This window comes from Amaranthus tricolor, chromosome 7 (genome assembly GCF_026212465.1).
Source record: "Amaranthus tricolor cultivar Red isolate AtriRed21 chromosome 7, ASM2621246v1, whole genome shotgun sequence".
In the NCBI taxonomy this organism is placed as follows: domain Eukaryota; kingdom Viridiplantae; phylum Streptophyta; class Magnoliopsida; order Caryophyllales; family Amaranthaceae; genus Amaranthus; species Amaranthus tricolor.
In genome coordinates, this window is record NC_080053.1 from 30,380,129 (window position 1) to 30,405,693 (window position 25,565).

The 25,565-nt window shown below is 33.0% G+C and overlaps 2 protein-coding genes across 3 annotated transcripts; both read left to right on the forward strand.

The window, feature by feature from the left end:
• Positions 1–485: 485 nt before the first annotated feature.
• Positions 486–18,610, forward strand: LOC130817515 (B3 domain-containing transcription repressor VAL2-like). Of its 2 annotated transcripts, none has more exons than XM_057683260.1 (9): positions 486–890; positions 9,091–9,172; positions 9,269–9,367; positions 12,288–12,375; positions 13,302–13,380; positions 13,528–13,627; positions 14,038–14,212; positions 17,363–17,435; positions 18,214–18,610. In XM_057683260.1, the coding sequence occupies exons 3-8, from the start codon at positions 9,290–9,292 to the stop codon at positions 17,383–17,385; spliced, it is 543 nt and encodes a 180-aa protein (XP_057539243.1). In that variant the 5' UTR covers positions 486–890; positions 9,091–9,172; positions 9,269–9,289; the 3' UTR covers positions 17,386–17,435; positions 18,214–18,610. The 2 variants fall into 2 exon arrangements, with proteins under 2 accessions (XP_057539243.1, XP_057539242.1); XM_057683259.1 differs by having other exon boundaries at positions 506–890; positions 17,350–17,435.
• Positions 18,611–19,778: 1,168 nt separating this feature from the next.
• Positions 19,779–25,557, forward strand: LOC130817972 (cytochrome c-type biogenesis ccda-like chloroplastic protein). The gene is made up of 12 exons (XM_057683974.1): positions 19,779–20,036; positions 20,233–20,367; positions 20,953–21,005; positions 21,874–22,004; positions 22,085–22,170; positions 22,254–22,285; positions 23,008–23,169; positions 23,350–23,422; positions 23,520–23,620; positions 24,336–24,428; positions 24,993–25,039; positions 25,162–25,557. Exons 1-12 carry the CDS (start codon positions 19,952–19,954, stop codon positions 25,232–25,234), a joined length of 1,071 nt encoding a protein of 356 aa, XP_057539957.1. The 5' UTR covers positions 19,779–19,951; the 3' UTR covers positions 25,235–25,557.
• The last annotated feature ends 8 nt before the right edge of the window (positions 25,558–25,565 follow it).

The window sequence follows — 25,565 nt, forward strand, 5'->3', positions numbered from 1 at the left end:
AAACCATTTAAAGTTAATCATGCTTACATTTTGATCAATATCTATACTTAAGAAAAATTGAGTTAAAATACTTAAAAAATAAGATATTTAGTTTAAAGAAATTATTTCATATTTAACTTTACATTCATGATTAGGGTTCTAACTATAGAGAATACAAGAGTAATTGAAAGTCCCTAAATTACTCACGAACCCTAATTTGTAGCTGTCTCTCTATCTAGATCAATCTCCCTTACAAGAGGATTACAATGTATTTCTCTCTTTTAATTACAATGTAATAATCACCCCTTAATGTTGAATAGACGTGTATTTATAATAAACAATAAGAGAAAAAAGTTTCAAAAAAACCGTAAAGCAATAGCTTTATAAAATAGAATGTTGTGAAGCAACTGGAAGCTGCTTGACTGGGTCGAGCCATTCTTCTCGTGTGGGTCGAGCAGGTTATTGCAAGTCGAGCCAAAAGTCGAAAAGAGGGCAACAACATTCTGATTTAGTGTTTCTTGAGTGTCTATATATGAAGCAACAAACAACCACATATTGATATACCAAGCATAATCACTCCACAACGTTAAGCTACACGATTATGAGTCACAATATAACATTATTATTATTATTATTATTATTGATATTGTGATAAAATTGAGTGTAGTTGCTCTAAAATTAGCAACTTTTTTTGTATGCTTGATCAAGTACTTCTTAATCCATCAAATTTCCTCAACGACCTCCTAGTGTGGCTTACATGTTCAATTATGTTTCTTTTTCAAACCCTAAATTCTTTTTACTCATACCCAATTACTAGATTCGCGTCTTCTTCAATGGTATATGATGCTTCTCTTCCATGCTTGTTAGTTGGAAAGTCCGCGGCGCCAAATTACATGGCGGTTTCTGTAACTGTAAGTAAATAATATTCCTCACTCTCTTCTATATTTCTTGATACTCTTAAGTGTTATGTTGTATCTTATTAAAGTGAATGCTTTTAGCTTAGAGACAGTCGGTATGCATTTGGTAGATTAGGGATTTTGTGAAGTAGAATGAATTAGAAGGTTTTTTAATCTAATTTTCTATAGGGAGAAAAGATTTGACATAGATGGTAGAAAATCGAATGAATGGAGTAGGAGGATTCGTGTGGACCACCGGTGGAGTGATGTATTGGTTCTTGTAGCCGATCTCAACCTTTTGGGATTAAGGCTTTGGCCTTTGTTCTTTAGAAAAGATTGACATATTCTTGTTTGGGAAATTGGGTTAATTGCTTTTAATTTTGGGGCATTGAAAGATTTTATTGTTAGGGATGGAGCTTCAGAAAAAATATATTGTTGGTGATTTGTTTGAATATTTTGCAATTGCAGGAGATGTTATTGTGATAATATACCTGGAAAACTTTGAATCAAAATTTATATATGGTCATTTATGTATGAGAATAGATCCTTTGCTTTCCTCTGATCGAGTGAGGCTAATATGTTTTTAGTAAAAATTCTTGGTTACTGCTAGAGCTGCTAGATGCTAGCTTCTGAAATCAATTGAATGAAAATCTTTGTTAGATAACTTTCTAAAGCATGAATGGAAACCATAAATTGTTCGTTTGTGTAGTTTGGGTTGCCATTTAAGCGTGTGATGTTTGGGTAAAACCTATTTAGGGGAATTATCATGGATAGAAGTTTGTTAAGAAATTGATTCACCATGAAAAGAATCTTTCTTTTTTTAGTGTTGTAAAGCTGGACGAATTCCTCCTCTTTAGGAATTAAAGGTGAAAACATGAATTGACATCATCCACAAACAGCATATGATGTTCATAAAGGTGATTTTCTGGATGTTCTCAAGACAGGTAGCCTATGTGGATGGTACCTAGTGCCCACTATTTGTTATTGCCTTTTGTGGGTAGTCAAGTAATCAACTTTGCCTATATATGGCTTTTTTTAGGTTTCATATGTTGGCATTTGGAGGATACTGTAGTATTGACTGCGTACTATGCTGGTTATGTTATGCTCATTTCTTAGATCACTCATTGTTGCATATCAGGCTTTATAATATAGTAGATTCTCTGCACCAGTTTTTTTTTTTTTTTTTACTGAAGTGCTTTTTATTACTTACCAAAATTATTTTAACTAATTAAAACTAATTTTGTGAGGTTCAAATAAAGGTTTGAAAATGCTGTTTTGATGGGGACGATGTGGTTATCATGCGCCAGGTTTTGTCGTCCTGGCTTTAATTTGTACCTTAAATTATGAATCAGAAGCCATCAACAACTTGATAGTTATAAAATTCTTATATGTTCTCAAACATATTATTTCAAATAATATTGAGCTTAGTCATCGCCTATAATGCTGATGAGTCTTGAGAGTCTCGCCAATACCACAAGGTAGTGATTGAATTTAAGAAATCTCTTTTTCTCCGAACCCTTAAATGAAACAGGCAGCCTTGCGTTGTATTTTTGCAAATTGGTATGACTTGGTTTTTATGTCACAACTCAGCCGAGTTTCGATTCCCTAATGAAAGCTAATCCTCTATTGTTTTCTCTATGCATATACTTGTTTTTACTGATTTTTACTCATCAAAGTTGATTTTAGTGCTTTTTTAGTTAAGTTGTTAAAGAGGACAATTTCAACTTGTTCTTTCTTTTTCTTTTGTTATTCCCCTCATTGTTATTTCCTTTCCTTTGTCCAACAGCTAATATGGATTTTTATAGTTCTTTTATATGTAAAAGAAATTATTTGGATTGTGCTTGTTTAATTCTTATGTGTAGGTTCTCAGATTGATGCAACAAATTCCTTTTTATTCTCCTATGATTTGGAATATGATTTATTGTTAAGCTACCAAAACTGTCCCATTTTTCCTGAGTATGCCCATTTTTAAATATAAATTGATGTAACATATCTTGTGTAACTATTTAGGAACTATGTGAGGGGGAGTTGGAGGAGTTGTTTTTTTTTTAAATAGGAAATCTCAGGTTTGGCCCCATTAAATAACCAGGAGTGACAGCAAATTTTCTACATGCGATTTGGCTTGGTGTTTAAACTTGCAACTTGAACTGTTTTCATAACATTTGTGTGGTGTTTAACTAAATTGGAATTTAGATGCCTTTTCTCGATTGCCGTTATGAGAAAAAAATACTTATACGATCTTATATAAATTAGGGGATCAAAAAGAAATTGAATGTATCTATAAAAACATTTTCTGTTTAAAATACGTTGTTTCCTCTTTTCTTGAATTTCCTTTTTCTCACAACAACAACAATGCCAAAGACTTAACCTTTGAAGGTTGCGATTTGCTACATGAACGAATAAATCATTCTCAGTGGTCATCCACATTAATTCTCTTTCTGCATTCATTTCGATTATCTACCATATTAATTTGTAACTCTAGATTCCGCTTATTATTTTCTACTTTTGCCTTTCCAATCACCTTCGGTCTTCTTCGCCTTCTTTTCAAATCTCCCAAATTCCTTCTTTTTATCTTCTTTACCAATTCGCCAACACTTTGTCGTTGCACATGGCTAAACAACAAAACGATTCTTTCCTTTTATCTTCAATCTTTACGATATATAAACCTTTTCTTAAGTCTTGGTTTCGAATTCTATCATTTTTTATAGCATGTGCACCCATCCATGTAAGCATTCGCATTTCGGATACTATCATCTTCCTAGTTTGATCTTTTTTAAAAGTCCATCATTCTGATTCTATAGTAGCGGTGGTCTAATGACTATCCGATATAATTCTGCTGTTATGATATTCTCTTTTTCTCCAATTATACTATTCTCCTTTCCTAATATAAAATTGTGCTGTATTTATCACTATTTTTTGCAACAATGTTATAATGAAATCCTTCACGAGGCATGTAATTTTCCGGTTTCGTGAATCATGCTTGCTATCGGAGTCCTGAAATATGAATTTTAGTACCACTGTACCTAGCTGTTGATGTTTGGAATTGAATCCTATTTCTGGTGGCGTATTAGCATATCACTCATGATTTTAAAGTTGATTGCCTTGATATGGTTTTGTACTTGGCATTGTGCTGTTGGATAATCTTTAAGTATGAACATAATCATGTAGTTATTGCTTAACATATAAATGTACATGTAATTAATTGAATTTGTCCTTATCTCTGCTTCAGTGCATCCCTCCTAGTCTTTCACGCATTCCTCACTATGCCATACATGGAAAAACTTGTGACTCCTTCCTTTAATGTAATATCTATATTGATCCTCTTTGACCAGTAAAACCTGTATTTGAATTCTGCTTATTCCACCCCTGGCTCTGTCCCCTTTTTTTGAGCGAATATTTCTCTTCTTCTGCAAATTTGATGGCTTCAAGCGGTGAGAAATGCAATTTCTGTGTCGGTGTTATGGTTGAACCCCAAAATGGCTGGCGTCTTAAAGATTCTACCTATGCCAAGCTTTGTGTTCTTTGCTTGTAAGATATAGTCTTGAACGATAGATTCCGAACTTCAACTTGCTTGTGAATCTTTTTACTTGACTTGTATCCTTACCAATTCTTCTCTTGCTAGATTTCAGAATTATGAAATCAGTAATTTTTTTAATGATTTGTTAGTATTTTTATTATCTGTTTATTTTAATTAAAAGCGGGTCAAGTATCTACTTATGAGATTTAGTCTTTCTCTTTCCTTTGCTCCTTTGCTGTTTTCCCATTTATTTTATTTAGTTATATAAATTTTTAGTATTTTGTTTGTCATGTGCCCATTCTGTCTTTATGGATGATCCAATTAATTCTTGTTATCTAATCATTAAGTGATTTCACTGTGTATATGTTGGCATTCATTAGTTTTTAATCGGCAAACATACAATTTGTTCTATTCTATATCTGAAATCTGAATTACTGTAATACATTGAGCAAAGCCTTCTGTTTTTCTGTATCACTGTCAATCTGTTGATTTCATATCTTCTTGGAATGTTTCATAGGTATAGTGCTAAAATTTGAGCTAAAGGTGCTATGTGTTAATAAATACAGAAATAATTGAAGTCTTCTCTGTTTCTTCGGTTTATAGAGTTTTGAAATTATTAATTGCCTTTTCTTAGAGATGGGCTCATAATTATCAACCGGAAAAGGTGTAAGTAGATCTCTAGGATAGCATAAATGTGTACTAGGAGTATCTGTTTTCCCTGTTGAAGAGAAGGAGATTAGGATTCAGGAGAGAATATTGAAACTTAATTTCAAATTTCTAGTGTATCTTGCGTGATCTAATTTCGTTCTTCTATAGCCCCTCAAAGTCTTGTGAATTTCTAATAGTGGTTAACATAGGACAATGTTTAGTTTCCTGAAGGCCCTGATACTGTTGAAGTGCTATACTAGTTTAGGACTCGTGCAAATGCACAATGCCAACAAAGATGGTTATTAATTAATTTGGAAATCATCTATATGTCCAGAAAACAAATACAATGATTTGATTTTAAGCTTCTTTTTTCAAACTTCTAAGGAAAGCTTCTTCCCCCCGTGCCCCCCCAGAAAAAAGGAAAATGATTTGATTTGATTATAACATTTATTTTTAAAATTAATGTATGACATATTTTATCAAATTTTTTCCTTTTTATTTTTTTAAAATTTAAACGTATTTATGTAATAAGAAAGATATAATGAAAAGTATGATTTACTGTATGTTTGGGTGTATGCATACTTATCACATTGTTTAGATGAAAGGATGTGGAGGTAAAGGAAGAGATGAGAAAGGGAGGAGTGCATTTCCCCTATTGGGATAGCTAATTATGGATGATGGAGTTGAGGAAATGGACAGATAACTTTCGGTACTTTCAATAACATATGGATTGATGTATTGTATCAATCAAATTTCCCATTGGCATTAGAGAGTATTCAGAACGCACCTTACTGCACTCACCTTACATACGCTGCTCTGCTTTACCTTCTGTTATCAGTCTTTTGATTTCGTTGAACTGTTGAAGTCTATTCAGTTGTTCTTCCTTATTCTGAACCCGAGTATGCTCTCTGAAGTCTAGACCACTTCAGAGCTGCAAATCTGTTTTTGAATTCTGGTCTTAATGTATTGCCATTGTATTTCACAATCAGTCTCTTCTGTTGATTTTCAAGCCACCTTCTTCAGCACCATCACAAATTAGTTAGCTAAAAAATACTTTGAGGGATGCCCACATCAGAAACAAGAAATTTGTATAATATTTACATTCCTGTCAAATTGAGAAGTATACCAGAAATTGCCTCTTGGTTGTATGCTAACCTGCACCAAGAAGCTTGAACTTTGATGATCATTGTTCTTTTTTACTGAGAACTAGCAATAGAAGGAAATGCTACCTGCTGATAATTCTGAATGTTCTTACTTGAAGGAGATAAGTGTACTTGTCATGGGCTTTAAGAACTTCATTTTTAAAACCATTGTCAAAATGGTACCAAATACAAGATGCACTTGGAATCTGATTCCACATTGATTGCATTGTAATTTTTGTTATTCAACTTTTTGTTCGGGGAGTCTAAATGGGGAATTATTATCAAAGCTAGAAGAGAATAAAATGAAAGAAAAAGTAGTGTGTAAGTATAAGCTTGTTATTTTGTTGTGTTCCAATTGTAATTTTAAGCTTGAACTATATAGTAGATATGTGACAATTTCTTTCAGTTTGCTAAAAATTAAGTACCAAAAATTATCTGGCCAAATGAAGTGTGCATGATTGCCTGTATCATAACCTAGTCTATCCTTGGTTTACGATATGATTGTTTATTTTCAGTTGCTTGATGTTGGACCACCTTAAAGGTAGTTCTTGGCACTAAAATGTGGAGATTTCCAATGATTAAACATAATTTATGTTGACTGTGGGTTCAATTGTTATCTTGAACGACATTCGATTTGATACGAGGGACGGGAATAGGAATGAGGAACGCAACCTTGATTGACTCGGGAGCAATTGTATACGAGATACTGTATAAAAAATAAATTTAATAACAATAGAAAATGAAACTGTTTTTCTGCTACAAAAAATGTTAACGGAACCTAGATTGACTCTGTAGCGATTAGGTACAAGATACTATGTACAAAAAAATAAATTCAATAGAAAAATAAAAAGACTGATTTTTTTGCTTTAAAAATGTTTCTAGTAAGTTTTTTGCTTCAAAGATTTGTTGGACAGGGACGACACCTTGAACAATTTGTATTACATTTCGTGGCTATTTGAGACTGATGTTTCTATGGTGGCTTACCTTTTCAAAGACATAGATTAACCAAAACCTAGTGGTGATTTGTGACAAGTTTCTAGGAATTGTATGGATAGATCAAAATAAAGATCAATGCATGATCGTAATTGTTTGAAAATTTGTTCAATTTGTAATTATATCTTTGTAGATTATTAATTGATTGTTGTATATGGAAGTAAAATAACCGAGAGGGGGGTTGTAGGAGTTATGAAAGAGATAAGTACATAAATAAGATTTCATATCAAATCAAATTTGTGTTTTTAAACTTATAGGTACTTAGTATCCGTATAGCTTTAAGATTTATTATGCAATTCAACATGGAATCAAATTTGTCTATCAAAATGAATGTCTATGGAAAAACATGGATAAAAGATATGATAGGCTTGTAAGTTGTCAATTTGATATTGAGATCTTCGTTAGCTTAGGTAAAAGCGGAGAAAGCTATGAAAATCTTCATAATTTAATCTTGAAATGGTGCATCATGATTAATGCGCTTAATTATATGAACTTTTTGAAAGGCCCAAAGTACAAAAAATGGTATAGGTTGCGATTTCACAGTATTTTTGTAATAGATGCAGTTCTTGTATCGCTAAACATTGGCTAAGAACATGAAATATTCCTTGAAATAACGTTACACATTTTTTTTTACACCTTTATAGTAAGGGTAGTATCGCTTTTCTAGATTTGAAAACTTTATACCTTGACAAATAAAATACGATGTGGCCTTGTTGTTCCATCATGAGGCGAGAAGAGTTCTTGCTATATAAAGAGAACTTGGACTAATTTTCATGCTTGTCATATTTGTTGTTTTTTTTCCCTTTTTTCTTTTGGGTTAAGTGAGATGGTCTCAATATTGTAAAGGGCCATCTACATGTTACTACATTTTGCAGGCATCACGAATTCATGATGTATTTTGTACCTGGAAATTGTCCCCTTTGTCCTTGTAATTAGGAATTTTTGTACCCTAAAACATGTTTCTGATATTGTTATACTTACAAACCTACTTTTTAGCTTGAAGTGACTAAAATGTTGAGGTTTAAGCTTGTTATTTGCAAATTTTTTATTGTATTGATACTCGTTAGGGTCTTGATGATGGGTGAAATGGCTAGTGTGCTTATCTAATGGTCTAGACTCTAGTCGGATAATGTAGATTTTTAGCCCATGCTATGGAACATTTTTTTACTCAACAGCAAGTTGAGAATCCTTCACCAATGGTCATTATGCAATGGACCTTGATTTGATTCCATGATTCGTAAGAACCATATTGCTGAATTTACTAGTCTTTGTTGTGAATTATGATTTTTAAATGTGAATGGTTCGTGGTAGGTGCCACGTTAGTGTACTTATGGACTAATTGACTAGTAGATATACCAAGTTAACATTGGTGTTGACTTTCCTGACCATGGTTACCTATGTTTCTTTTTTCTTTCCTTTTGGCTGTTTAGGATATTTTTCGTGTTTATTTTTTAGATGGGTCATTATCATTCGTCTCTCGGTTTATAACTTTTTGGCTTCTACCTATCATATTCATAGTTGTGATGCTTGTTTGATAGCAGTAGTTTTCCGAAGTTAGAAAGCTTGAAACTGCATGTATTTACTGTCCATATAATTTAGTTTTCTTTGTCTCCTTTCACTGTTACCTCTCTTGCAATTAGTGATAATGTATGTTACAACATTTTCATTTCACCTTGAGTACCCGTGCCATAGAATCGGCAACTTGACAAGGTTATTATTTGACATTTGGCATTTGACTTTGAAACATAACAACTCTAAATTTTTATAAAGTGGTATAAAATGAATTTCAAAAATCACTTCTTCGTTGTAAAATTTGTAAAATACGTTGATTAGGTTTTTTCTTCTGTTATCATAATGCAAGCTTGTGGAATATACTGTGTTACTTACATGGTTTTTGATATGTTTTGCAATGCAGCACTGCCTTTAGTGATGGAACCTTCTGCCTTCAATATCATGAAGATGAAAGTGGATGGAGAAAGTGTGATGAATGTGAAAAGGTAAGCTAGAAGAGCATTGCTTCTATCTGGCCACTAAGTTATGGATTATATTTTTGAGGAACTTGTTGAATCTTAACGTGCGGTATTTGTGAACAGGAAGTTCACTGTGGATGCATTATGTCTCTCCATTTATATGAAGCTAATGATTTATGTGGTGTAACCTGCAAGGTTTGCATTGGAAAAAAGAGTCTTGTGGTATGTGATGACTCTCCTGTTATTACTTATCAGTCTTCTCACAGCTTATTGACCCACTTAGTAGTTTTGCAAGGGTAGGGTTGCCTAGATAGGAGTGTCGGTGGGAGTCACTAAGTAGCATTGAGATAATGGATTGTTGTAGTCTTCTCACAGCTTCTGGTTTCACAATCTTCTGTATAGGAAACATTCATAGTTTTTTTTTTTTTTTTTTTTTTTTTTTTTTTTTTTTTTAATTTTTTTAAAAATTTATTTCTGGTATATATATGCTTATACCTTATAAGGAATATATGCCTGCTGATAGTAGATGTGGTTATTGTTTCATAACTTTTTTGGCATGATCGTAGTATACAAAGTTCTTTGTTGGTTCCTGTTATATGCTATGACTACAAAGATGGGAAGCTAAGCTAAATACATAGTGGGTTATGTGATGTGGTATCCAAGAACATAGAGTAGAGTAGGTATTTGATAACTTTTGCCTAATGCGATGGATTATACTGTTACCATCTGAGCAGTTCTTATTAATTGTAAATAATTCCAGGTGAGGAAGTATTAAGGTTCTTTATGAATTGTCTTTTATGGAATCATATTTTAGTTTATCATAAAGAACTTTCTCTTTTTGAAAATAGCTTCTAGGGGTAATATTGTCCTCTCCATTCGATGGGAAATATGAATTGAATTAAATCTAAGTTTTGGTGTAGAAGTTCTCCATCTGTATCGATGAGCCTTTCCTAGTTTTCCCTGGCCTTGTGTTAAGGTAGATGTGTAGACTTAATGAATTTGTGTATGAGATACTTCTACATAATTAAATGGGGGACGAGTTCCATAAAGTCTAACTTGAATTGTAGTACTACTATGCGAGATGAAAAGGATTTGACGAGAGAGGAGATTCCACAAGGCTTGAGGCCTAGTTAAATCAGGTATATCCGTACATATATAGAAAGTGATTTAAAAGTGGACTAAACGATTAGTATTGAGAAGAGAATTTACCACCAAATCTTTTTATATGGTCTTGCATACCTGATTCTTCCATTATTTACCCCACCATCGAAGTCATCATTGAACATACTTGGTCTCTTATGTAGTCTTCACTTTTTGAACTCTCGATTGTCTCAACGGAGCATTTTTTGGTCGTTGTTGGCCGTCACACATACTCAAACCAGAGTTGACTATTTTTTTTATCTTATGAGCAAAATCTGTCACACCTAGCTTTATTCTGAATTTTATCTTTTAGTGTGTACCTACACATTCATCTTAACATACACATCTTAGCTACTCCCATTTTTCTGCTATGCTGGTTATATGCCCTACATTCTACCCCATATGATAACACACATAAGCGACAAAAATTATTTATCTACTACAAATGGGATGACCTTTGTTATTAAAATCTTGATCCGGACAACACGATCTGAGTACACGTGTCAATGATTTTTTCTTATGTTCCATACCTCCATTGTTCACTAATTTCTTTTACAACTAAAAAACTGAAAGTAGCTATTGGTTCACAATCTAAAAATGATAATTGAAACTTGAAATTTCATTTTCATAATTTGAAAGATGGGATTTTAAAATGTTTCATTTTACAATTTTGAACTTTTTTTTTTAAAAGAACAATTTTGAAATTAAAAAATGAACAAAAATGGCTCCAATCATTAATGTATATTTAAGCTTATTCTAGAATCTTATGATCCTACCATCCGATTCTACAATCCAATTCTGCCGTTTTGATTATATTCCCTCGTGACCTTGCCAATCCCAAGTGGAATTGTGATCCTGACATTCTTGGGAACGACCATGTGACTACATCTCTTTTCTTCATTCTCTTAAATCAATCATGGTTCGAAATCTTATCTTGTAATGAACTAGATTTGGGAATTAAAATGGTTATCGTATGGTATCAACTTTTCTACATGATGAACATAAGAATTTGAATGTTCACATTGTAGACCTCTTTGTGCAGTTATTCTTCTCGTAAAATCTGTGACCATTTTTTTGTTCGAATTATAAAATTTATTTTTTAGTCAAAAAAGATTTTAAAATAAATAAGAAAAAGAAAAATAAACCCAAAACCCTTCCCTCACCAGCTCTACAACCCTCCCACCACCCCATCTCCGGTCCTGTCCTCTGGCAACCCTCTCCTTGTCTTTGATATATGGCAATTGGAAAAGAAAGATTGAATTTGACCTCCGAAGAGCAAACTAGTACATTTTGAGCTCAAATACTACACCAAATTGGAGCTGAATTAAGGTCGAAGTCCATAATTAGCTTCATTGTGTTCTCTTTGTGGATTCTAAAAGTAGAACTTGCCTCATCCTTGACCCTATTTGTTTCTTGAATTTCATGCGCTAATTTCCTGATCTCTTTCCAATACAACATCTGTGTTCCAGTTTATTTGCAATGTAGGGTTGGCACAATGTTTTGAGGTAATGAAAAACTAGAGAGAAACAAGTTAGTAGGAAAGTGAAGTCAATTTAAGAGAAAAAACACTCCTAAATGGTATGTTGCAACTCCATTGGAACAAATGCATTCCTAGAAGGAATATGTTTCAAGTACTTGCAACTTTTTGGGAATGGGAGGTGTACTTGAGAAGGTCATGTTGCAAGCATTATATTTTTTTCCTAGCATTAACTTGGATGAGTATCTCTGCTTCTCTTATTATATAGGTGCCTCAATCTCTGATATTATAGACTTTGAAGAAATTTAATTGTTCTTTTTATTAACTTTCTCTGTTTTGGTGGTCAAGACTAAATTTTTTATTCTGTTTTATTCTCTTTGTTTCACTATTTTACTCACTTTGTAATGTGTGGTACACAATGATTTTCAGTAGGCACTTTTTGCTGGGTTTTGAATCTGGTAATACTTTCCATAGTTTCTCTCTGAGCATATTATATGTTATGTTTGGTTGGTATTCTCCATGCAGTCCGATATAGGCACTTCCAATGCAAGCTCAAGTCCTGAGGATAGCTTTCAGTCTGATGACTCAAGCAGTTTTCCTGAAAATGTCATTGGTAAACTCTCATCTAATCAATTTTAAAGCCTACTGTTGTATTGTTATGTGAGCATGCAACGTCAAGATTTCTTATTGTTTAGTGGTAGGATATATGTGTCAATGTCACAAAGATGCTGATAGCTAGTTCTATTGCCGACTTCACTCTTCAATTATCACCAAAACTAATATTAGGAGATGATGAAACTAAATAGAATAATGACACTACTTAAGTAAAACATGCCTGTAAAATGACTTGATTGGAATTTTGAAAACTATCAAAGCAATGAACTAGTTTATCAATTGAGGTGTCAAACTCTACCATTGATCGAGTACAGGATAGAGAAATGGTGATTTTTTAGTATTAGATATGCTCGTCTTAATTCATTCGTTCTTAGTTTCAACGAGCCTAAAAACAGTATTCATGGGATTTTGCAAGCAAATGAACTCTAATGAAAATGACTGCTGCTACTAGTATGATGGTAAAATATTGACAATAATTTCGCGAACATTTCTAACTTAAAGGGGAAGCACACTACTAAAAATTGTCTGATGAATAACCTGATTTAAAGCTGTTATAACAAAGAGGTTATCTTTGATTGTGAACATCATCAACAAACTCTTATAAATAAGAAACATACATGATGTCATGAGCCATTTTACTGTAAAAATGAATCTACAATCGACAAAAAAATAGATGATAGTGCAAAAGACTCATCTTGAGCATTCAAGTGGACTGGGATGAGGTCTTCAACACTGAATCCTGGTGAAAAATATTTTCTCATTTTTACTAGCTTGTATCTATGAGAAGCAAAATACTGAGATCTTACTAGTAGCAGAGAAGATTTCTTTTATCTTTGTTCTGTTACCTTGTAGGGAAATATGTATTGGTCTCTCGGATGAAAAAGTAATAATTTGAATCTAATGTTAACTTTTTGACATATTCAGGTGAATCCGAGCCTCCAAATGATGAAAATCAGAATACAGATACAGAAATTACTGAAGGAGATTTGGATCAATATCAATTGTATCCATCATATACATTTTTCTCTGATTTTATGAAAATAGCAATGTGTTTCTCCCCTTTTAGTGATACTTGAACCTGCATTTTTTTATCGAACGATTTTCTATCTATATGCCTCTTATGAATGGGATTTCCTTCACTATTTCGTAGGCCAAACTCAGGTCTTATTTTTCTCTTTGAGAAACATTTGACACCAGCTGATTGTGACGCTAAGTCTGGGCGTCTTCAGTTGACGAAGCTGCAGGGAGAGGTGAGTGATATGGTGACAAGTTTATGAGTTTGTGTTCTCTGTTAGTTCACAAATTTTCTGATTTTTCAATATTATTTTGACTAGATATGGTGCTTTCATACTCTTTTTGATACTGGGAACAACTGTTATACAACTAGTCCTGTCACTCTTACCTTCCATATTTGTCTTGACTTGATGATTCTGTCGTATTTTTTTGTTCTATCCAACTACATATGGATCTTCATCTCATAGACATAGATAATTATTTTATGAAATATTTTTCAACTAATTAGAATATTGATAAATTTGGTCAATGAGTTCACAAAACCTTTGGATCGCCATGCTTACATTATAACTCAAGAATGCAACTTGGTAGTTACTTTCTAACTTGTGTCTTATTCAAGATACTGATTAGTTTAATTCTCCTGCAGAAATTACTAGACCAAACTCCTGAAAATCGCATTATTTATGTTGATGTAGAAGACATAGTAGGCAATCGGTGGAATCTTAAGTTGCGATGGTGGTCTACTAAGAATGGCCGGAGGTATATATTTGATGGCACTAGAAAGTGTTGTCAGAAAATGCAATGGAATGCTGGTGACACATGTAAGGAGTCTATTCTCTATCTTAATTGTGCATCTCATTTTACATACAATTTGATATGAGACATTTTTAGCTATTCCCCTTACTACTCCATTCCCTTATACCCCCCCCCCCCCCCCCCGCCACACGAACACAAATTCCGAAAAAAAAAAGAAAAAACATTAGAGAAACTTCTTGAAATTATTTTGCATAACTTGGAAGTTGCTACAATCTACATTTTGGATGTCTTTTCTAGTGGCCTTATTAACTTCCCTAACACTCCATCTCGTATGTTGTCATTTCGATGGTATCTTCGTTATTTCATTTTTTCGTATAATGAAATCTAAGTTGAGAAAAGTTGTTACAATTCATAACCAAAATAAAAAAAGAAAAAGAAGCTAAGGAATAATTTTCCATTGTAATGACTCATTAAATTCCTCTTATTTGTGTTCAGATAACGTTTTAGGGTGAATCGTAAACAATTTATTTGTTATTGCAAGGGTAAGGTTGTGTGCATTCAACATTCTCTAACCGCACCTACACTTAGTGGCATTAGGGTGATGTTATGTTGTTGGTGAAAGAGTATAATGTTTCGTATTAATGATTCAATATCAGTGTCACATGATTTTCCCACTTCACCCTCAAATCCCGATTCGATTTAACGGTCTCCAACCGGGGTACGTTCGTTGTTCAAATCACCATGAGTGCGATTCAAGTCGGTAAAATCACTGATCCAAAGTAGAAGACAAAAAATAAATCAAAGAGAAAAGAAGAGAAGAGAAGAAGATGAAAGTCACAGGGTTCTTTGTATTAGATATGAAGATGAATGTAGACGAGGCATGCTCCGTGAGGAAAGAAAAGAAGACATAGACACATGCACATAGTTTAGGGTTTTAAATGGGAGTGGGCTCTTCCGCTTTAATTTTTTTGTTTAAAGGGATTTAAATAAAGATGGGCCACTAGAATGGATCATTTTCTCATTGTGAGCTTAATTTCTTAAGTATATTTGTTTAATGGGATTTAAACAAGGGATTTAATATTAATATTAACATTAACATATTAAATTAAATTCCTGGATTTAGTCAGCTCTATATTTTATGAATTATACTTTTAACTTTATTTTGTACTACTAATCATATTTTTTTTGCCATTTATAAAAAACTTAACGATCTAAAAAAACAAATCATGTATCTCAATCGAATCAAACAACCCAACCCAACGATCAACAAATTTGCCAACTAGCGAATCGCAAACCCAAGTTTGTATAACGAATTAAGACAAACCAAAATGAACCACAAATTATGTGACAATGTTCTGTATCAAAAGGAAATGAAAGTTTCATATGGTAGGATTTATTAACAATGAATCAATTAAATGGATGAAGATTCACTCGTTAGTAACTAAATGTTCACGACTGAGCAAGAGAATGAAGATTTTAGTAGCCACGGAATATCTCACTATTGCTTTATATGAACACCACAAGTGAATGTCCTTTATTAGTCCAACATTTCTAAGAAATATCTTCACGAAAATTGGAACATTGATAAATCACATGGTCTTTTTGAGTCCTACGCATCTAGTAAAATCACTATATCAAAACTTGAACATGTATAAATTGTCTATGTATAGGAATCTTTTTGACATACACGGGAAATGGATTTTTTTAATATCTTTCCTAGGATAAGATGAATGTTACCTTTTAAATTTAAGAATTATTATTTTCTAAAAGCAAAGGAGAAAAGAGATGAGAAAAGAAAATATCCCATAAGTAGAACTATAATACTTTGCAACTTCCATGTTATCCTAGGTGACAATATGAATCTATTCGAATAGCTTATGCTCTGTGGCAACCTCATTTTGGAGGATTCAAGCCCATTATTCCTACTTGCTCTGTTAAAATACAAAATCAAAGAATCGTAGACATGTTATGAAAGTGAAACCCTTCAACAAAAGTACCTTTTTTTTCTTCTGTTTTTCATCATAACTAAAAGAAAATTTGCTTCCCATCATTTTTACTTTTTTGTTTTAATGCTTTCTTCCACTTTTAACCAGATATTCAGTTGGTGATCTGGTTTATTTTATTTTGCTTCCTATCTGAATCTAGTAATTTCTTCACTTAGTTTTCTACTTGGCTGATTGGATTCATTCTATTCTCACATATTTACCTCGTACTTTTTTTTGAAATTATTTAAGTTAGATGGAGTCTTTTGAATTACAAGTGGTATTTTCAACTTTTCACTCATTAGGTAAATTTTTTGTTTTTGTTCATTCCTATCACAAACAACATGGACTTTGCCTAGATTGAGAATAGAATATTTATGGAATCTTTGATGAAAATTTCTTTTACTCGTTTGTTTAGGTAAGCTATTATTAACAACTTGTTTGCGAAATAGAGCTGGTCTTTTTTGGTGTCTTGCATATCTGAAATTCTTTTTGATTAGGTAATGCTAACTATGAACTGTTTGTATTCTGCTATAAACATAAACTAAGAATAAGAAGATATTTAAAATGCTTATATCAAATTTTCAGCAATTAAATAAAGCAGGGAATTACTTTTGAAATTGTTACAAATAGATGCTAGGGAACCTCTACTTGATGTTATGGAAAATCACAGAATAAGTTTGTCATGAGGTCACTGGTGGAATCTCAACCTACTGCAAGTGATCGGGTTTCTGTGTACTTTTCTTCTCACTCTTAAGGAGTTAACCAGTTCAAAGGTTGGCTTGAAGGATACATGCAGGGTTAGGTTGAGTTGCGTTATTCATCTTACTTTCTCCAAAATATAAACAAGTCATTTCTCCATTCTTTAGCACCATTTCTCTTGGGCGCGCAAGGTCAGGAACGAGGATATTTTTTTTGACAATGTTGCTCATATGATAAGAAAAATTACTTAGGAGAGGAGAGAGAATCAACTTCACCTGTCTTCACATGGGGATTGTTGATTTATAATTACTTGATCGCAGAGAGTTACTGAAGAACTGGTCTAACTGTTTAGAAACTTTCTTGAATAAGAATATGGCGCAATTAAAGAAGACAAGGAAAGTTATATATTTCTGAATTGGCTTTGCCTCGGCCCTCATGTGATGTGTAAATTTTAGAAATGCCTTTTTCAATGAGCTTAGATTTCATACCAAAAACGCTAACATATGACTTGTATTTAGTGAAATTTTACAGGCAGATTTCAGATGGAAAACTGATCTTGGAGCTTCAAAAGATTCCAATAAATACTTTTCCAAGTACCCAATAGGTATGCTTCTTAGAATCAGAAATAACTGCATCTGAAAATCCTCTATGTGCATTACTTTTCTGTATAACATTAATATGGTAGTTAATTATTTTAAAAGAAGTGATTAATTAATATTTTATTTCAGTTTGTACTTATGTACTCCTGCAGAAATATTTCATGAGGTGACCCACATGATGTTTAACTCGGATAATGCTTATATACTTATGACTTTTGAGTATGCTAACTTTTTGCTTTTCGAAGAAGATGCTGCTTGTTGCTTTAAGTGATGATCACGAAATTATTTAATGTAGTGTTTGGGAACAAGTATTTCATTTCAAATTATGGATTTGAATTATGAAATCGTTAATGAAGAATTTGAAAATGAGAAGGTTTGGGTAGTCATTCTCAAATTTTCAACTTTAACTACTTTAAAAACAATGGTGAAATTTGATCCAAATCCAAATTTGAAAAATTTTGATTTGCCAAACAATAAATTTGAGCCAATTCAAAATTTCCAAATGAAACCATCGTTCCCAAACATGGCATAATTTGATTTCGGATCATCATATTCAACTGTAAATTTTTTGTTGCACATAAAATGTGTCTTGACCTAGGTATTAGGAATATCCCTCTCTGCAACTGCACTCTTCATTTGCAAAGTCACTAAGTCAAATCATCACTTTGTTAATATATTCTTGTTTGTACCTCTTCAGGTAATGCTCTAATAACCAACTGGTCTCAAAACTACCATAAATTTTCGCATTTGTAGATTAATATATTCTTGTTTGTACCTCTTCAGGTAATGCTGCTCCTGAGCTCCGAGACAGAAAAGTAGCTGTATAGCCGTTGAAGCATTCTCAGGCTGTTGGCATATCCGGCCTTTTCCTGTTCTATCCCCCCTTGCTAAAGGAACTTTTTGAAGCAATAAAAAACACCATTAGGTGAAAGAAACTTGTGGTTTATTATGTGATTCTGTTGTCTTTGCTTGGATCGTTATTCGTCCTGACAAAAGGTTTGCTGAAAACCCGAAACAGTGATCGTTGAAGTTTGAAAGCTTGAACTTTATGTCGAGCTGAACCTTTCTTCCTTTTTCTCTCCAGCAGTAAGTTGGGTTGTACCCATATTTTACTGGATGAAAGCTGTTGTTTGGACCTATTTTATGCTCTAATAACCAACAATGATTCAGAATGCTCTCATGCTTTTGATTTTATGCTGTGTGTTTACACTCTGCTATCTATTTTTGCTGTATTCACTTGTATTACTCCCTGTGCGGCTGTGCCCCAAATAGCACCTATTTTATAAGAGGGTAAATATTAGTAATTTGTAAGTTGTAGTTGGAGAATAATAAATATAAAAATAAGCGATTGGATGAGATTAAAAGATATTGAGCGATTATAGTTAAAAAAAAAAAAGTGCAAGGTAAAAGAATGTTTTAGAACGGAATAAGGATGTTATTTCAAGAGTACATTTGATTATGGTTGGAAAATCGAATGAATTTTTCAAATTTTTTAAAAATTTTTTTTAATGATTTAGGGTGTAACATGTTCATTCCTATCATAGCAAGATGATAGGGTGTAAGAGTGTAGCAATTCATTGTCAAGTGATCATGTGATAATGAGGCTTTTAATTTTATCAATGTTTTGATAGTAGTCCATGATTGTGTTTTTGTTAAATTTTAGTAGCAAAAATTTGTTATACTCTTTTATCCTTTTTAATTTTCTATATCATAATAAAATAACTCTTACGTATAAACACCACAATGATACAAAAGCTAATTGCTTGAACTAAAAGAGTGTTTTGTATTCATTTCATTCATTTTGGATGCTTTGTGCCCAATATATTCATCAATTCTTTGTTTTTTTTAAATAATTAAACAACTTATTTGATCAAGTGATCATTTAAATCATAAAAGTGATTCTATCACCAAATTATGAAGATATAAAGAGAAATTCTCTTTGTTCGTATGAAAAAAAATCATGACTTAAATATAGTACTTTCTCATAATAATGTCAATTTAGCATACTCTTAATAAATAACATTGTGGTAACAAAATACTATTATGTTGATGATGTACATATTCGAGTAATTCATACATGAAATGATTTTACAATGAGATAAATCTATAAAAGAGCTCAATTCACATTAAATAATAATTAAAATAAATACGTTAAATTTAAAAGTGAATGAGGTTATTAATTTAGTTAGATTATTTAATTTAAGTAAAAGCTTTTTTACAATAAATTGTGTGCTCAAAATTGAACCCTTTACCTATAAAAAATGATCCTTTTTTCAATTAAAACAAGGATATTTTTCTCATATAAGTACTACTCTTACATTGGATTTTACGTATAAATAAGGATTAAACTCGTGGAGCTAATTTTGACACACTTGCGCAATCAAATTGAAAATGAAAACCCACCATTGACAAACTCAAATATTCATAGTTAGAATTGGCATTTACTTTCTCACTGCTAGAGAGAAAACTCTACAAGATTACATCTTTATAACTCTTCTAATTCTTTCTTCAAAATTTGCTGATGAATTTGTTGGGTCATTATAATGGTCTCACTGGTTCTATCTATGCTTTTTCGAGCTATAAACACCATCTTCAATCTTGTACTGGTGAGCCCTAATTCCTTTTCAATTCAAATAATTGCAATATCCTTTGTTTTGTCTTATTTTAACTGTTTCTATGTAATTGAAATTTGGAAAATTACAATTTATGATGATTTCTGTTATGCTTTTGTGGGTTTTGGTTGATTTAAGAATTTGTTTGCAGTTATTATAAACTAATCAATTTAAAAAATGGGTTTTTCAGTGGGGAGAATTTTGCCTTTAGAAGTGATGAAGGGTGCAGAAGCTAAGGAATATGAGAAAGATGCTGCCCTAGTGTCAAAAAGTTATGATTTGAAGAGCAAATTTAAGGGTGCTGCTGTTGTAAATGCGTTAGCTGGTGAGCCTTTTATTAATTCTTTACCCAAACCCCAGATAAAGAAATAAATCAGTACTATTAATTTTTGATGTTGATTATAATGGGATATATTAAAAATGGCTTATAAATTATGTGAAATTTTTCTATATGTGAAATTTGGTCAAAAATACCGTTTCAGTAACCGTTGCGGTAACGGTTGCGAAATGGGTTTCACGGCCAATACAGATGATTGCGCGGTCAATGCGACCTATAACCTTTACAATACAGATGCGATATGGTGATGCGGGCTTATTTTTGCACTAAACAAGTGTAAGGTTATCTATATCGGACCCCTCAAATCTCGTTGAGGTGGAGTCGCTTAATGACAATTAAGTAGTGATATATTATTGTTTTGAAATTTAATGTGGATTAGATCTTGACATCGGTGGTCTCGAATCCATCTCTATTTCCACTCTTAATTGACTGCTAATAGAAATGAGTTGCTTAATTTTGTGGAATAAATTTTCTTACTGATAGTCTTAATATAGTTGCTATTGTCTTAAAATTATGAATTTGAGTTCATTTGCAATGCATTCTTGCTTAATTGCCACTCTTTTGTTTTTGTAGTGGCTAATCTGCTTGCTGATCCTGCAAATGCCATCCAAATTGAGAATATAATGGTACGTTTTGTCCTTTTTTATATTGAATGCTACGTTTTGGTATATTATTTTCATAGAAGTAATTGTGAGCATGCGGTTGATCAATGAGTGAATTATGATTACATAATAATAGTCTTCATTATGTAATGTTCATATCATCAAAAAGGAGAGAAAGAAAACAAGAAATTTTGGGGATGTTCTTGACAATTGTTTCCTTCCTACTTACGGTTTCTTAGGGGTTTTTAGGTCTTATATACCTTGTATTCACTCAAATGCTATCCTTTTTCCCTTTCATTTCACTGATATTGCTTCTGAATTGTGGAAATCTGATTACCTTGTTTAATTTGATCTTGAATATCCTGTGTGAAACTTTTTGAGTTAAAAAGTGTTGAAGACAAAATTAACTTTATACAACAACAACATCCCATAATCCTAATGCCACTGAGTGCCAAGTGGCTCTCACCTAGGCGGGCTTAGGGCTTGGTTATACGCAACTTCACTTTTGTTTTAAAAAGAGGCTTCTTTTCGACTTTTCGATCGACTCGACCACAAACATTACCCGCACCTTCACATAAATAAGAAACTTTCAGATTTCATGAATCATTTTACTATTGTCCATCCTAAAACAAAGAATTATAAATCTTTGGTTCCATCTGTCCATCGAGAATGGACATGTTTGTGAACACAAAGGATCTTGTTGTATCCGCATCTTGAACACTAACATATTTGTGAACTATCTAACAAGTGTAAAATCAACACATTATGCTAAGTTACTATACATTTATCTTCACATTCTTGTTGCATGTAAAATGTGCTCTATGTGGTAGATCTTAGTTTTCTACTTGGTATGTATAACCTCAGGGGCTAGAATTATTCTTATTCAAGTCAGGATAGGGCCACGTCTATCTATGTGATAGCAGAAGGAGGTGCTGGAGATTGGTTTGGAGGGCTCCTATTTTCCGCTGGGCAACAAGCCAATGAAGCTGTTCAAGGCCAATTGTCAGCTCTTAGTTTTACCAGGTAATAGCTAATTCATTACTCACAGATATTGTGCCGTTGCTTATATTAACTTATATTACTTCCGCTTACTTGTCTAACAGCCTTGCAGTCATTTTTGGGGCTGGACTAGTTACCAGCCTATCCCCTTGTACATTAAGCGTTTTGCCATTAACACTTGGTTATATCGGTTAGCTCTTTTCTATAGTAACTATCAAGTGTACTTTATAATTTTTTTGTCAGAGTTTGATGATAATTAATCAATTTATTCAGGTGCTTATGGATCCGGAAAAAGTAGAGCACAGGTGATTATTTACTGATGAAATTTCATTTGTTATGAAAGTACAATGCTATTTTAATGATGTAGATCTCAAATGCTACAAATTATGAAAAAATTACCAAGAATAATACAACATTTTGCTTACTTTTCTACAATGATACCAACTTTTGATTAACCATGAATAATATCAACTTAGAGGGTGTTTCTCCAGAACATCCCTAACAAGTTAAAAATCAAACTATAGAAGATTATATGACAAAAAATATTAGTAAATTAGTTAATAAACTAAAGTTGGTATTATTCTAGGAAAAAACCCCTTAAATTGGTGTTATTCATGGTTAATCAAAAGTTGGTATTATTGTAGGAAAAATGGAAAATTAACGAAAAGTTGGATTATTCACGGTAATTTTTCCAAAACTTTTTGAAATGAGTCAAAAATGTCTAAACAAGTGATTTCTACGTACTTAATATAGAGTTGAAAGCGAGGGTGCTAGATGAGCTCTTAATTTTGAGAGAAGCTGAAATGAAAAAGAAAATTCTAGCATATTGTTTGTAAGATTTTATATTGAGAGAAGAAATTATTGGCGTTTTCCCCTCTTAATTTTGCATGTGGATATATATAGAATTGAAAGCGGTGTTTCTAGACGCCCTGTTTTGTAATTTTTTTGAATGCGAGGCTTATAATTCTAAAATCTAAACTGGCATTTTCTACATAAGTTATTACCCTTGTATCCGTGGTATGCTTAGGTCATTGGTGATTCTATTGCTTTCGCATTAGGATTGGCGACTACTCTGGCACTCCTTGGTGTTGGTGCGTCTTTCGCTGGAAAAGCTTATGGACAAATAGGCAGAGGATTGCCTTTGGCTGCTTCTGGTCTTGCTATAGTAATGGGCCTGAATCTTTTAGAGGTATTGACTGCTTAATGTTTCACAAATTCTTGTATAAGACGGTCCCACCATGAGACGTGCCCCATAATTGGATTAAATAGCCCAATAATGAAAACTTTAGCATAATGGACCTTTTGTATGGACTCGTTATTACTGTTAGGCTCTTGCGACATTTTTTCTCTTTTCTGGTTGGCTTTGCAGATACTTGAGTTGCAGCTTCCATCATTTTTCAATGAATTTGATCCCCGTTCTGCTGCTGCAAACTTTCCCTCAAGTAAGCACTTGTGTTTTCTGCATTTAGTGACCGATTGACGTTTAGCTCTGGAAGTTGTTTGACGTTGAAGCATTTTTGGACATTTTTTGTATTCTAGGTGTGCAAGCGTATTTAGCTGGTCTTACATTTGCTTTGGCCGCATCACCTTGCAGCACTCCTGTCCTGGCTACTTTACTTGGTTATGTGGCTTCAACCAAGGTATACTATATCCTTTGATCTTATATAGCGTGATTTTGTTTTGTTAGAGTGCTAGTTGAATGAGAGGATGTTGAGACTTCTTCGGTATTGAAAGGGACTAGTTTAATTACTGCCATTTTCTACCTCTCTTTTTATATTAGAAATGCCATCACGAATACAACAATGTAATACTTCATCTGGTTTTTAATAGTTACTACATTTTTGTTTTTTCCGATATCTAATGCACAATTTTAATTTTTAATACTCATGATAAAAATTTCTAAAAAGTTAATATTATGAAAATATGCACTAAGACGAATCAAACATCCCACTTGACTATGTTTCACATTATAGAAAAGTATATAACATATAAGTCAATTGATGAACAGTATTTGCTACAGGAACCGTAGCAACTATCAAAATCCAGAGGAAGTAATATGTATCATATAAAGGTTGTAGAGATTTAAATGGCTCATCAAATCATGTGCAATTCTTATTTATGTAAAGTTTGAAACAATCTCGTTGTTATCAGTAACAAGGGTAGGATTGCATACATCCGACCTCCCAAACACTGCTTAGGTGGAAGCCATTTAATGGCATTGGGGTAATGGAAAAAAATTGTAGGTGCAAGCCTAATTGTTACTTTTGTTACTGTCCATCCTGCATTTGTGATTTTTAAACCGAGTTTCTGTCGTTATTCTTCTTTTCAGTATATTAATTTGAGAATTTGTGACAGGATCCTTTGATTGGGGGTAGCTTATTGTTGACGTACACTACGGGCTATGTTGCTCCTCTGCTTCTTGCTGCATCTTTTGCTGGTGCCTTGCAGGTACTGCTTACTTTCCTATTACCAGATTCTTGTTGGGATAACCTTGTATTACTCGGTTGATGTTGGTGTAATGGATCCATGTTATGAATTGTTTACGAATGGTGAGCGATGAAAGGTCTAACATTTTCTTTGTAGGACGGTCCTTTACTTCCTCTGTTCCATTGTACTTGCTACTAATAGTCTGATAGTGACATTTTTTCACTGCACATGTCACTATTAGGAAGTAGAATTGAGTGACTCTACTTCACAAAGTTTGTCCTAATCGACATGTCCTAACGTTCAAGGTGGAAAGCAACAAATTAGAAGCCGAAATCCCTACGTAAAAACCTTTGTCCTCCTAGCAAAACCCGTTGTAGGAAACCATTTTCAAACACCAAGAACTAAGGAGATGAAAAGCTAACACCACATAAGCAATTAGGAAAGCAAGATCTACAACTCGAAGATATTATAAACGAGTTCTTGTTGAATTCTTTGCTTTGTTTGTCAGACGTTTTTTTGCGTACATATCACCTTTCTTTTCTTTCACTGATGCTTAGCAACTCTTGGGCTCGACATGTTTTGCAGAGTCTGCTTTCGTTTCGTAAATTTTCAGCATGGATCAACCCAGTAAGGTACATTTTTGTAAGCATATCATTCTCACTTATTGCCAAAAGTTTTTTACGAATAACATTGTTCATTAGGAAAATCGTTTCATGTTAACGATTTTCTATGCTTGAATAAATTGTAACTGCAGCGGCGCCCTCCTTCTAGGTGGTGGTGTGTACACCTTGCTGGATAGACTTTACCCAACAACAATGTCTATGTAGGTCATCGCCTCATCGGAGCTGAAGAGCGAGGTTTTAGATTAAGCAAAGTTTGAAGATGTGGAAAGACGAAGTAGATACGTGACAAATATTTTGTTTGGAAGAATGGGAAAGATGAAATACAATCTGCGACAAAGATTTAGTTCGGAAGAACACATGATATTTATTTCCGAAGTACTCCCAAGTTATAGAATCAGCCAACGCCTTTCATGTAACTTGTCCGTGTAGTACTATGTACAACGACTGTACCAAGTATTTTTATCGATCAACTCGTTTAAGTACTTATCGAAGAATGACCTTTAATTTAGTTTTCGCCATTTCAAATAGTTTTTGT